Here is a 15,756-nt window from a genome sequence, read left to right on the forward strand (position 1 = left end):
AAATCACAGTAAATGAATCACAGTACATAAGAAGATAAATATCGAAGTCAATGGTTCTCGAACATCTGTAACATACAAGGGATTAGTAACAAGAGAGGGGACACAACAATATGCACAATAAATAAATTAATAATATGTACAGTAAATAAATCACAGTATAGAAATCTCAATAAATAAATCACAGTAAATGAATCACAGTACATAAGAAGATAAATATCGAAGTTAATGGTTCTCGAACATCTGTAACATACAAGGGATTAGTAACAAGAGAGGGGACACAACAATATGCACAGTAAATAGATTAATAATATGCACAGTAAATAAATTAACAATATGCACAGTCAATATCAAGTTCCTTTATACGGTGGTTGTCGAATGCCTGCAACACAGAATGGGTTAGTAACAAAAGAAAGGACGAGTACGAGACGCGCGCCCACCCTCCACGACGGCTCATGAGAAAGTGAGGAAGCTAACGCCGTTATGTATTGGGTGTACGTAGGTTATTACGCAACAGCTAGTTTTTTTATTACGTTTGTTCGAGTTGAATTGTTTTTGCCGGCTTGAACGACCTTCCTCCTTGAACGACCCAAACACCAGATGTTACGGCCAGGTACGCAAAATCACTAGCGCGTTGGACCGATGGAGAGCACCGATATCGCGACACGCTCTACCGTACTCTCTCGCTCGCACACCTCCCCCCATAGACCACCGAAATTCTTCGGCACGCTTCAACACCGACGGAGAGCACCGATACAGCGGCTCGCTCTATCGCTCTCGCTCGCACGCCGTGACGTCACCCGATTCCCGGAATCCCGCGGCTACGAGATGGCTCATTACGGTAAGGCATTCCCGCAAGGGAAATTGTAAGGGGAATTGTACATCTATTCTGAATTTATCTGTTACAAATATACAAATGTAAAGCAAGATATAAAAACGAATAAAACAAGAACATGTAAAAAGTAACATTAGTAAAATGTCCATTAACGATGACGATACATTTAGAATAAATTGTCTTGTAGTTAAGTGAAAAAATATATACTTTTCCGTTTCATGTTTCATGATTGTCATATTTATCCCTTAACCTTAAACTGTAGCATCGGATATTTTTATTCTCGTGAAATCATATAGATACACGTAATATGAATGGAATATATAACACTTCATTTGTGCTAATAATACTCAGAATTCATGCTTTATCGGTAACGTCGGGTATTGACATTAAAATGGTAACAGGGCTACGTAGCCCTATGAACGTGGGACAGAAAAAAACATTGGATGATAGGTCTATTCTATACCTAGTCGGTGGTATCACTCGTATAGATTAATAATCATTTATGTTTCTTTTTATTCAAAACACATAGAAGCAACCTGATCTTGTGTCGGCCACGCGAAAATGGTGCCTTTATATTAAGTAGTATTATGTATAGGTAGTGTTTAAAGCAATTGTTATTAAATTTATACAAATACCACTGTAGATTGTATATTTTTTATCCACTCCTATTTCTAATATCAATTAACCCAAAAAGTAATAAGAAATAATAAATAATAACAAAATAATTAATTTTAAAACTTTTACAACAGCGCGGGAAAAATTGAGATTAATGGACATTTTGTGGCGCCTCCACCACTTGGTGGCGGATATTGGAACTATTGAAGAAGTTCTGGGATTAGTTCCAATTTTCGCCACCAAAGTGGTGAGGGCGCCACAAGATGTCCCATAAATTCCTTTTCCCGCCCTTTTGCAAATTTAAATTTCGCGTTAAATTGAACTTAAAATTTATTTTAATGCAATTTTAAGTACGTTTACCAATTACTAGTCATATATTTATGGAAAATATGGGATAGTCGTAGTGATAGGCTTAATAAACGACACAGATGTACCACTTAACTGTTTTTTATTGAAAAAATCTGATGAAAATACACAATTTACAATAGTATTTGAATAAATTTCACAACAATTGCCTTAAATACTACTTATACACGAGTTTACAATATATTTGTAACAATATGCGTATTAATTCAGTGAAAAATGTAAATCTTCTGTAACTTGTAAATCTTCCATACGATGTTCAAAGCTTCATATGGAATAGTTTCATAGATTTGTTGTCGAAATTTTCATTCTTGGGGACATATGGTTTTTGAATACCGTCTTTTGAAAGGTTTTCACCACCTTCCAATTCACCATCTAGAAAAAAAAACGATCAGAAATATTTATAGTGTAACTGTTCAGAAGAAATTCCTATGGAATAATCCACAATGAAAAGTATTAACACTGTATTGCTCATTACGAGCACTTTGGGGTGAATTAGTGCGTTTACCGTTCATACTAAAAAATGTATAGACTTCGTTTCGTTATCGTTATCACTGGTTCGGAAGTCAATGGTATCTGATCGTAACAGTGCATGCTCGCGTGCCGATTAATTTATTTATCAATTGCACATGCACATTCACAAACGCACCTTAATAAACTGGTTCTCTCGAGCTCGTCTTAAAACGGAAACGCCAGTCAATTTCATGATTACCGCTTTCTAAGTTGCAATGAGCATCCACCTAGTATTCAGAAGCTGCGATCTACTTTTCGCTCATAACATATTCATTGGGGTCCAGTTTTTGCAGAATGATGCTTGGAACGCCGTGTAATCACGTACAATACAAATTACAGTTGCACACTTTTCCAGTCAGTGTTGTTAGGAAGATTGTTTAACCTTTCATTAATGATTTTTCCTTCGTTGATCAAGACAGTCACTTTCAGTCAGGTGATTTCGCAATCCTTAGTATTGGCAGAAAAACTCGGATAATAACCCCAACGCAAATGTCAAATGAAATTCAGGTATGAAAACATCAGAAGTGTCCCCGACACTTAACACGAAACACGAATATACATTCAGTGCGTTGACAGAAAAAGAACCACCTACACGTAGTGATGGGTAACTGAGCAGTTCGAGCTACTCGAACGAACTCGGGTGACCCGTTTGTGACCTCAGCGGAGACCCGAGGCTCTGGTACGCAAAGGCGAAGGATGTTGTCTGGCCGCCGGCAACCGACCCTCGGGTTACAATGTAACACACGGAACAAATCACCCATGAAAGAAAATTTAAACTTTTACTCCTTTCAGTGTACTTTCTTAAAAATGTTATGAATAAATGTAGGAGATTCTCTTGATGAAAATAAGTCCAAACCCGACATAAATCGGACTATATTTAATAACATATAAGTTACTTTTTTACGGAAGAAATGTCAAACAAGTCGGTTTTTCATTGTTCCAAGTACGACGCACCACACCAAAAAAATCTGAAAAATTGCAAGGAAAACAATTTTTATTCGTACGTTATGTTGCGATACGAATTCTATGTTATTAAATATAGTCCGATTCATGTCGTGTTTGGACTTATTTTCATCAATAGAATCTCTTACATTTATTCATAACATTTTTAAGAAAGTACACTGAAAGGAGTAAAAGTTTCAATTTTTCATCCTTCGCCTTCGCGTGCCAGAGCCTCGGGTCTCCGCTGAGATCATAAACCTATCACCCGAGCTCCTTCGAGTAGCTCGAACTGCTCGGTTACCCATCACTATCTACACGCACATCGACAAACAGTGCATGCGATGTGTTGCAAGAACATCGCCAGTGTTCCGTCTAGTCGTAAAACTTCGCTATCAGGAGCGAAACCTCTTATCAGCGTGTGTCGGTGATGTATAAACATACGAAGAGTGACTCCGTTGATGTAGTACTAGTCCAAAGCGACGGTGTAGTGTTCCCGGTGTACGTGGGCAGAGGGATCGTTTTGTTTCTGTTCTCTCTCGCATTGTCGGCACCAGTAGTTAGTTAACGGCGGACGTCGGCGATGTCATCTTCAAAGTTGAACGAAGAGTAAGTAATACTTACGATCTCTTTAAGCAAGTCACCTCGAGCGACTTCAACGCTACAAATTGTCCGAGGTTTCATAAACCGGCGCCGATCCCGGTTCCGCGATGTCCTGTCTACGCGAATATCGCCGTGAGAGCAGGTCTTGCCAATTAAATTTATGATTCGGTTAAGTGGATCGGTGTTGAAACGTTTCACCGCATCTTGTATTAATTTCCTGTATAATAAATTGGGTACTAGGATAAAACGCTGCGAAACCCTTCAATTAAGGTATCTATACGAAGAATGTTTATCGTATTATTAAACAGATTTTCGATTTTTTATAACCCTCGGTTGTCATACCTATTTTTCCGAACGTAGTTGTTATACTGAGTCGATTTAACGCAAAGCAATTTTCAATCAGCTGCTGCTTAAAAATGTCTGTTAAATTAAGTGGCAACATTTCTTAGATAGTGTTTGAACATTGTAGAATATATTTGTAGCAGACCTTTACAGTTTCGGCGTTCCCTTGCATTTTTGCCTACCAGGCTATAACATCTGCATGGCAGAGGTTCAGGGTAGGTTCGAATTACGTCGCCGTCTTCCCAAGTGCTTGAAGGAGAACTTTCTCATTTTCGGGAAAGTTCTGGGAAAACGAGACATGTGTTTTCTCGTGTAACCATGGGAAGACGGTGGAAACGGACAGTTTTGGGCAGAATATCGTCAACCGCCGAACTGTTAACAACGTCTGATACCTCATAGTTTCATTACTTTTGTATTGCTTATTTTTATCAACTGTTTGGTTTTGTTATAGTTTCGTTATTGTTTGTGATTGTTTAGTTCTTGTTTTTGTTCGAATAAAAACTTTATTCATGTTAGTTGGTGCACATTTACTTTAAAGACACACCCGTGGCTATCCTAAATATTTTTATTGTAAAAAATTAACATTTAAGATATCATTGTTACGAGCCCGGGCTGTAGCAACGCGAAAGGCCGGCGAGTGTAGGTTTTGATGAATGTGACGCGAAACCAGAGAGCCGCTAGAATGTTTGAAAGCGAGTACGAACTTGATGCAAAGTCAGGGAGTCTCTAGGGATGGAGTCATTTGCGGACGAACCTGGTGCGAAATCAGGGAGCCGCAGGAAGGTGAAACTCATAAACGAACCCGATGCGAAATCGGTGAGTCACTAGGATGTGAGACGAACTCAGCACGTAGCTGAGGAGCTGCGAGAAGGGTGGAAAGTCTGTACAGACAAACATGATTCAAAATCAGAGAGCCGCAGAATTGGTCAAGCTTGAAGAACAAAAAGAAAGAGAGAACCAAAAAAATTTTTCGTCATGTACAAACAAGGCCCACCGTAGTCACCATTTGTATTATACAACTCATACCAAGCATTCATTTGTTACAAATTATTTCATATTTTAATTTGTCTAAATTATTACAAATTATTATTTTTACCATTTATACACTTATACAGTATTGGAACGAGTAAAATAAATAAAACTAAGAAGGTTTAATACACTTTTTTGCTTCAGCTTGTTATCTATCAGATCTTTCGATGAAAGAAGTAATTCTGCAATTAGTTCCATGTCTTACACAACAGAGATAAAAATATAAATGCGCATAAACATGTACAGTTTAGTTATGAATTCATTTAGTAATGCAGGATCAGAGATAATAGAATTATGCAGAAACAGGATAATAAATTTATTAAACACTTTAACTTTGAAATTCACGAATAGAATATGAAACACTATAATTAAATATATTAATATAGTTCGTCAAAATTACGTCGTCCGTGTTTTCTATACCGTCCGTCTCTATTGCTAGAAAAACACTACTCACAAAATGATCGGCATTGACATAATCCATTCTATTCTCTCTCGCACTCACAACCAAATTATTCTCTCTCAGTCTCTCTCACAGATGCAACAAACTACCTCTTGTTATAAACAACTCAACTCTTCACGGCGGCAATGAGCACAAAACGACACGACGTTCGCAGTGAATACAAAACAATCAATATCACATATACATATATAAAATTATCCTACAGTAATTAACGGAAAACTATCCACACGTAGCAAACCATTATCAAAACCCTTCTTCGCAAAAACACAGGATTCTTTTCGTATTCTGTGACCATTTTTTGAACGTTTCTATTTTCGTCCACGATACGCAAAGAATATCATTTTCGCGCGAACCCTTTCATTAGTTCATCCGGTCGAAAAACAATGTGAAAGCCAATTGAACTCATTTAAGCTCTAGACGTCTATTATGTAAGAGTCGGGGAGAAGGCTAGCTGCTGTCATTGTCTTTCGTGACGATGAGCCATTTTTGTGGCGTATTGGCGTGCGCTATTGTCTGGAATGAATGCGTCGCGTCTGAAGAGTGCAGTAAATGTGAAAGACCCGTCTATTGGTGTATACCAACGCTAATATTCTTTTAACATTAGTATTAGTCATCTGCGTATTTTCCGATAATTATCCCAAAAATCCAGCAAATCAGTCCCGACAGTAAACATCCCAAATTCCTACTTTCTATGATCTCATCCTTCCCTTCTTACTCATCTTCGAACTTCGCCCTCAATGTCTCATCCCTTAGTGACTGCTAGACTCAAGATATCCCCCACTTTCCAAATTACCGAACCTATATCTTACACGCATCTCTCTCAAAACCCAGCATTACTCTCTGAACACTCTCTGCATAACCGTCTAGAAGCGACTTAAGGAGTACTATTGTACGCGCAAACGTATTAGTCTAAGTTTCCGTAATTGTGTGAAGTTCTTATTAAATGAAATAAATCGGTGCTTAAGAACCGATCCCACTAGTAGAGTACATAAAAAAATCACATAACCAACACATACATATATGGTTGTCATTTTCAGAAACGTCGAAAAGACGAGTTACGACGAGACGTGGAACGACGACGAATCGGATGACAGTATAGAATATGTCTGGGAAGACATAGAAGATCTCAGTTTAGAGTAAGTCCTCTATACTTTTCCTTATTTTTATTTGTAGCGTGCTTGCAATCTTGATACGAGCGGAAAGAGATGCGAGATGCTTTATCGATACGACATTTCTCGATGTGTGAACAAGGTGTTCTGATAAGAAGAAAGTTATCTAAATCCGTACGAATGATGTAATATAGTCTACATAGTGATTAGAAAGGGGGGGGCTGGGTGCTATTGAGTTGATGGCAATGGTCGTTTAAACATGTTAAGACAATTGTCGTTCCTGCTATAATTGCAACAACATAGCAGGAAATTTTATAAAAATACACGTGTGGTATCCCAAATACCACAAAAACCGTCTGTATACGTCCGGAGAATGTACGTTCCGGACGTTCGGTACAGTCGGAAGATGTCCCGAAAAGGTCCACGTGTCGCCCCTACGTCCTCGTTAAGTTCTTTAAATGTCCTAGGAAGGTCCTATTTACAAAGTGGAACGTCCTCAAGACGTCCTGTGTCAACATTCTTACAGTTAGAACGTTTTCCGAATGTGTAAAAGTAACAGTACTTTTTAGGAACGTTTAAAGTTTTTAAAAACGCTATGGTAATGTCTTAAAAGGCGTATAAGGAACGTTTCCCAAATGTTTGAAATGTGCAAGGTGATAGGAGTTAGGTTTGATTGGTTTGTGTTTAATAAATGTAAGAAAACTATAGTTCGGAGGAACTGTCATTTGCGGCTAGTACTAGTTTGAGAAAGTCCGGCAAGAGAGATGCTGCTCTAATGGTCCACACTGTTACAGCAGATACTGCAAAGAGAGCAATTAGATTGAAAAAAACACTGGCAGCAACTTCATCAGCTCCAATTAAATATACGCCGGAAGAAGCTTTGGCTTCATATGTAGATGGACATTTTACAAAACACACATTTAATCCGATGAAATCTGGAGCCAAAGCACGCAACTATGATATTTATCCATCGTATAATGTAATATAAAAAGCAAAACGAGCTTGCTATCCTAACAAGGAAAATTACTTTTTCAGCGATAGCAGCTGAAGTAAAATTGGAAGCACTCGTAAATCATACGTCGGCAAGACTTGTAATGAGCCAAGAAGAGGTATTAAAAGAAGTAGATTTACCACAGGATCTTACTCGAATTTATAAATGGGGTTGTGACGGAAGTGCAGGTCAATTAACATACAAGTAAACATTCGATGGAGAAAGCAGCAAACCGCGGACTGATTCGTACCTATTCGTTGTGTGCCTTGTGCCGTTAAGATTGCAGATACATGACAATCAAATTTTGTGGAACAATCTACGGTCTTCATCAACAAGATTCTGCTATCCAATTAAAATATTGTTTTAGAAAGAGACCACCGAGCTTATTAAAAGATAAATAAAATATGTTGAGAATCAAATAAAAGAAATTGTAGAAACAACAGTTTCTGTTGGCGATCGAGACATATGTATTAAGCACAGTTTTCAGTTGACCATGATAGATGGCAAAGTTTTTGCAGCTATTACTGAGTCATCTCCGCAAACTTGTGGTATATGTAGAGCCACACCCAAAATAATGAACAACTTAGATGAAGTTACGAAACGAGTACCAAACATGGAACAGTACAATTATGGATTATCCACATTACACACATGGATAAGATGTTTCGAAACATTACTACATATATCTTATCGCTTGACGGTTCAGAAATGGAAAATTAGAGATAACACGGATAAAATTGCAGTAAACAACAGAAAACACACCATTCAAGAAAATTTTATAAGTCAAGTGGGGTTACTGGTCGACATACCAAATTCTGATTTCGGAACCACCAACGATGGAAATTCTACCAGGCGATTTTTTTAGAAATTCCTTAGTAACTATAGGTTTATTTGGACAACTTTATACAAGAAGAAAAGATCTGATTTACTTTGCATCCACTGAAGTTCAAGAAAAAAAACTCATGTTTCTAGCTTAGATTATCTAATGTTAAAATAAGTATGAGGCAAAAGTTTGTCCAAATGTAACAGATTGTTTTACAGTTAATTTAAAGAAAGCACTGTAAGGAACCTTTTAAAATAATTGGTATTACACTTGGCTTTGTGATTTTCATATGTATACTGCGATCATTGATGCATTATTTGCAAGAGTGTGAGCAGAAAGACTCTATAAAGACAGAATATTCTTTTCAGATGATTTGACTAAAGCCTGTGAAAAATGTAGAAAGGCAGAAAGTGAGTCAGAAGTGGCAACAGAATGGGAAGGAGAGCCAGGAGATTCAAGAAGAAAGAGGAAAATCAAAAAAATTATTTATGATAGTGATGATTCTGAGAATGATGAACAACAGGTGCAAATGAAATATCCTGTCCTTCCAAAAAAAAAACTTTGTGTTACTGATATTTAAATAAGTTTCAACTATACCGTTTTATAATGTTAGATTTACAAGTTCTCATAATTCTTTTTGTAATAGATACTCGAACACCCAAATCTCACTTTAGAACCTTTACCCCCAAAAGTTTTGTTCGACCAGTGTATTGGTAAGTGCCAGTCATTAACCAAAAATAATAAGAAATTAAACATATCTTTTATTCACTGATTTCCAAAACTATATGTTTTCGTTTGTTTTTCGTGTTGTAAAATTAACTTTCATGTGTTATTTTTTAAATTTTCCTGAAACACAATCATCCAACAGATCACCTGTGAAGTTCGTTATACCAAATATTAGTAAATATATGTATTGTCGAATACTATTGTGCTTTTCTATTTTGCTAGTATCTTTTTTACTTTAGGTAATTTGTAAATATATATGTGTATACAGTTTTTAATGTTCTGAATACACAATACATTATGTTATAGATTCTTTTTAGTAAATATGTGTCTATCTCATACCAACAAATCCATTGCAGGAGCAAGTTGCCTTATGCAAAGTGAACTAAATAATTATTTATGAAAACTGTTGTTACATGTATATTAGCTGAAAATAAAATACTTTTATAATACACATATAAATTGGACTTCATTTCAAGTCAACTACTAACATGTGAAAGAAATAATATTAAAATTTTTATGCATTACAGCAGAACTACTCATTTCTGCATACATCTTTTGTTTTGTCATCAGAAAATTGATCATGATCTTGTACTTCTTTGGAGCTCTTAATAGCGTTGAAAACAGGATGGTGGACAAAAAGAGCGTAAGATGGACTTACACCACTATCATTCTAAACGATTTGTTCTTCTTCTTCAGTGACAAAGTACTGCCATTTTTCGGTAAAGTAGTTTTTTACCCGAAGCTGAGCCTTTGCTTACTTCTGTTTACTCCGTTTTGATTGATTCAAGAGTCCCCCCCCTCCCCCCAGTGGTGGAAATAACGCCGTTGCTCGTGTCGCATTCATCGAGGAACCACGGTACCTAGTATTGAAATGTTTTAAATTTGGACTTACACCAGTATGATTCTCAATCCGCCATTTATCGTAGTTGTACTTCGCTCGTCTGAAAATCATTTCGCTGTCCCGTTTTCTCTTCCGAGAGCGTGATAAACATACGTTTATGCGGAGAAGAAAGTCAACGGTATCATTTGAATAAATTTCCATCGGAAGCCCATCAATCCGCCAGTATCGTGCATAATAAACTCTTATAACACCGCTCGCGCATTAACGGTATTGATCGCACTTCGGAACACCGTATCAGAATGAGGTAGCACGAGATCCCGGTGGCCTGTTACAAAAGCGGAACCGTACTTTTTTCGCCAGTCCAATTTAGTCGTGGGAACGTGTAACGGTGTCTGAAACGACGAAATTGCCGAACGGTAGGTGACGGTTTCTACGGAAAACTGCGATCGTTAATGGGCCGCGCAGTCGCGGATTGGATATGTAAAAACGATCTACGGCTCAAAAAGCCGGTTCCCGGGGTACCTGTACAGAATTCCATAGGAAAGCAAGAGCGTAAAGGAATCCCGTAATCGATTTCCCGAAGACAGGCCATGTGTCCTCGGCACTTTTTCGCGAAAATGAAACTTATCTTCTTTACCGGGGCAGATTATCGTTCGTCATCCGACGTGCCGATTTCACGCCAGTGATAACTCGTTTTCGATGAGTAATGGGGATTGAGAAATAGTCGCCTGTCGAGCGGAAAATCGGTCGTTCGCGATCTCCTAATCCTAATCGAAGTGTCTCATCTTAGAGTGTTTATATTAACGCGTGAAATTGAAGGCTTGTCCTGTTGGAATGCGTCTGGAATAATTTCAATTGATTTTCACTTTGGATGCGTGAGGTTTTGATCCCTTTACGTTTCGAACGATTAGTTCTGCGGAAACTGTTCGGTTGGGTAGAATAGAGTATAGGGTCAGAATTGTTTCATTTTTTTTATTATTCATGACATGTAATGATGGGCAAACGTTGCTTTTCGTAATGGTATTTAAAGTGACGAAATTTGAATTTGATCAACAAGTTTTTTGAGGTATCTCGAACTACTAAAAAATTATTAATTTTATTGATTTCATGAGTTTTTCGTGATTTTTTGAGTAATCTGCAGTAATTTACTGTTTGTTTTCACCAGATAATTTATTAGAAATTTGTAACAGTCTCTCCGTAACTAATTCCATTAAAAAGGAAACATTTTTTACCTAAAGACCGTACAATTATTAGCAGATATAAAACTTAAAAATACTACCTATCTTTAAAAACAACGAAAAATAAAAATTCGAAGACCTTGCAACACTTCAAAAAGTTTTGTAGACAGAAACTAACTTTTTTAAGCTTAGACTGGCGGTCTAAAGGCAAGTTATTTTCACTATTAGAAAAAAAATCACACAATTTTAATTTTTTTGTTCCACCTTACAATTCAGTCGAGGTTTAGGATAAATAAGTACATTACGACATTTGCAAGGATGAAGTAATTTAATAACCTGTTTAAAATTTTTATATACATGTATTCATTATCTATTTAGGATTTTTATTATTCTGTACGCTAATAGGATAAATATACCTTTTCCTTAGAATGAGACTCGCGATAAAGTATGTCTGTCGTTATAAATTGTTTTTCCTTTGTGGATGTATTTTAGGACGGATCGTCAAAATCATTGAGGAAATAAATGTCAATAAAAATTATGTTAGGTGTTACGAGCCGAGGGCTAAAGAGGCTTCCGGCTGTTATTAGTCACCGAGTTATCACCTAGGGAATTGTGACTCATGGATTAGTCGGTGCCTATTTCATCACCGAATTATCACTAGGAGGTTGGTTTTCGTGGATCAACCGATGCCTATTGTATCACCTGTTTAACATTAGGATTTCTTGAACTGCGACTTTTCATAAATTCCTTTCTGGGATTTGAAATCATTACAAAAATTCAATTTTATCAGGTTATAATTGAAATATACATCCTAACAATTTATTGAAGAACCGTTCGCTCTACTTGTGGAAATTACACATTCGTGTATTATTATCTCCTCGGTCTGTTGTAACTTGTTAAGAAAATCGTAAATAGTTCGACCTAAATATGAAGTAATCAAATTGAACCTTCTAGAACACTCGTGTTTTACAGAAAATTTCCAAATACAGTAGACTCGCGTTAAAGTAGCAGTGTGGGGCTCTCGAGGCGAGTTTTTCCTGGAAACGCTACTTTAACGTGAGCCAATGGGTATGCAGGATCTCGTGGCAGTTCGATCGATCCACCAATTATTGGATCAAAACTTTGGTTACAGATGGCGACCGATAGTGGGGCGTTCCTACCAATACTTTAACGTGAGTGTACTGTACAAGACATTTCTAACGGTGGGAACTATCTTGTCAGCAATATTCAAGTAACGGTATATAAAATTAAAATTCCAACAATCTTTTCCATTTATTTACTCCGAATCTATTATATTTATTCGATAAAGAGGCTAATGCTAATGGCGAAAATAGTTGAACGATTAAGAAACTGAACATGAAAAGGCAAATAGTCTCGACAATTACGAGTTCCGCCCAACGGCCGCGGCGCTGCGAATACACACGACCGTGCGTAAGAAACCATAATAATGAATCTGTCGTAATGCAATTTGCAAATGTTACTTGTCAGATCATAAATTATGCTGCCTCTATCCTGTCGCTTGAGTATTTGTACTCTTATAAAGGTGAAACCATAGCGGATATCAGGAATAATTCGAGTTGCATAAAAGGTATCAGATAAAATGATAATGCGTTATGTTCGACGTTTCTATATCACATTTCCCACATGTATAGTTTCACGTAGTGTATTCTGATTGGAAATGAAACGTTTCCGATTCACTATTCTACCAACGACTCTTACCCCTTTCGGCTCGTCTGATTCCATTTGGAATCATTAACTTACTTAGAATGTATAATTAATTCTGTCAGCCTGAAGTTTCCATGTGGGATAGTTAATTAATTAATTATGTGGCATAATAAATAATTTAAAACAAAAAGGATTAATTGATCGAAACGAACACATCAACAGTATTAAATGTGAATGTATTTTTTTGAGCTATTTACTTTCAGCGCGGTAGAATAGTAATTAAGTTTTAAGAGTCTCGTTGATTTTCCAAAGAATTTAAATCAAGTTAATACTGATCTTTCGAATTGTAAATGACCAGAATTAATTCGCTTTCAGATATACGGTGTAATTAGATTTCAAGTTGTATACGTAATATAATTTTCACGTTATAATGAATACTTACTAATTAGGAGAAAATCTTTAAGAAGATTTATATACGTGATAAATGTTCTGTTAAATAGTACTTTTACTTCTATGACGTGGTCTGGAATACAGAAATTCAGTGGTCCAGAATTTTCAAGTCACCTTGAAGACGGAGCATTTGAAGCATTTCTATTATTTTGCAGAATAAGGTGATATTACTCTCCTTGCTTTATAACTTTTACATTATTCAAAATGAAACTCATTCTTTCGTTTTCGAATTCAATTTAAGGTCACGGTGCGTAGGTCGTTAAAATCGTTTGACGACGTTGAATACAAGAACGTGTTATAAAAAATGGATGTTAATGTTCAACAAAAAACGTTGACATTGACAAAAATTGTCAAAATAACTTTCACAAAATTTGTTTTCATCACAACCAGATGAACGCCTTGGAACCATTTACATCCTAATTAGTAATTTTTTCTAACTTTCTATATTAGCGGAAGTAACTTAGATGCTCGATTTGCAATTAACACCCTGTATAATCTGTATGAAGCATTTGTTGCACTCAGAATAAACGACCCAATATTTATAATTGATTGTAAAGCGAGGAAGTTTAAAACCAGAAGGAAAAGATTAGTCTTTTCGTAAGGGGTTACATACCTTTGTGATGTTAAATAAGAGGGAAAATTGAATAAAATACATCTATTATATGTTATTTCTAAAATAATTTCTGAAAAATTGAACTATATATCTATCAACAGAAGAAATCGGTTGGCATTTAATTATAACCCGTTTCATCAAAGCACCATCTGCTGTACCAGGTATATCTCTGTGGGTTTTTATCAGAAACAAGTTTTTTTAATTTTATATTCAAGTAGAGTAACGGAACTAGTACTGTTTGAAGCCGACTGTGAAAATATCAATATTTTACAAAAGGGCAGCTATTTGAACTTAAACTCGTAGTTTCCATCATAGATTTTCAACTTCTTTTGTTACTAAAAAAGGAAAAAATGAACGAGTCCAAAATTCACTTTGTCGAGTACTAGATTGTAGTCTTAAAAATATTACCACAAAGTTTGAACCAAATTGGTTCGATAGTCTTTTAAATATTTCTGATACCGATTTTGAAAATACCATTTCGAGTAAAACGTGTTTAAATAGCAGCCATTTTCTTCTGTTGATAGATAGTATATAGCACAATTTTTCAGAAATTACTAAGGCAATAACATATAATAAGATGTATCTGTTGAATTATTGATAAACAATAATTCTGCATATACAAAAAAAATTTTAATTTTCCCTTTTATTTAACAGCTTAAAGGTATGTAACTCCTTAATACATTCGATGAAATATCTTCTGTCGAGTATTCAATAGAGTATGTGAGTACCAGATTACGACTGGACATTCTGTATGTGTATTCAATTTGTTCGGTAGGAAAACCTCGTATTACGAACAATAGACGTGTTCCTTACAGTCGACATTAATAAATATTTTAATTCATTTACGTTGGATGCAACATATTAGGCTACTTATATGCTTCTTGTCGCCCACATAAATTTCTATTGTACATCCGACTTCCGGCCTCTCATTGATGCGGCACGTGACGCCGATATTGACATCGATTTTGCTATCGGCGGTTAATCAGGTCATTGTCTTTACTACCGCGGAATACATATCAATGTATCCATTCCCCGATACATGCGGTTTCATCTAGCCGCGAGAAACTCTGCGTGCAATTCGACGTTAGACGTTGAAACGTAAATCGCGTCCGGGGACGTCCACCAGGGAGTTGAATTCAGTGCTCTCACTTGCGTCACGTAAGGTCAACCGTTTCCTTGCGTCTGAAGCTGCCGTTTCCCTCGAGGGGTCAAGTTTCCAAGGTCGCGCGAAAGTGCTTCCCATCGCGGACAGTTCACGATCGATTGTAGTTCGTCACGAATGATTTTCGAAAATTGCAGGATTAAATTGTGAATGCACCGATCACACTGAAATTGAACCTCTAGGGTAAGTGACTCAATTTTTGTTGTTACGAAATAATAACGAACTAGTGATAATTATTGCTTCCAAGCTCTCTAGGAAATTTAATTTTTCCCGAATCTACAAAAAGATTTTCTGTCGAATATTGCAAAATTAATAAAACACCGAATAAACGAAAAAAAGAGTTAAACACCCGTTACGAAGTTTTTCATTTACAGTATAATATTTATTATACATATATAGGGTGTCTTATTTAAAGCGGTCCATTTGAATATCTTAGAAACTGTTGATAGTACTAGGAAATACTTGAGACAACAATTGAATGGTTTCGAGGGATATGTAATGC

General features: G+C 36.4%; 1 protein-coding gene across 1 annotated transcript in view; it reads left to right on the top strand.

Annotated features, from left to right (window-relative positions):
- Positions 1-3,845: 3,845 nt before the first annotated feature.
- Positions 3,846-15,756, top strand: part of LOC107188718 — a 119,681-nt gene continuing 107,770 nt past the window's right edge. The window contains exons 1-2 of the mRNA XM_015577060.1: positions 3,846-3,871; positions 6,734-6,832. Coding sequence (XP_015432546.1) covers positions 3,846-3,871; positions 6,734-6,832 — 125 coding nt within the window. The remainder of the gene's footprint in view (positions 3,872-6,733; positions 6,833-15,756) is intronic.

The sequence above is a fragment of the Dufourea novaeangliae genome, unplaced genomic scaffold, assembly GCF_001272555.1.
Source record: "Dufourea novaeangliae isolate 0120121106 unplaced genomic scaffold, ASM127255v1 scaffold108, whole genome shotgun sequence".
NCBI classification, from domain to species: domain Eukaryota; kingdom Metazoa; phylum Arthropoda; class Insecta; order Hymenoptera; family Halictidae; genus Dufourea; species Dufourea novaeangliae.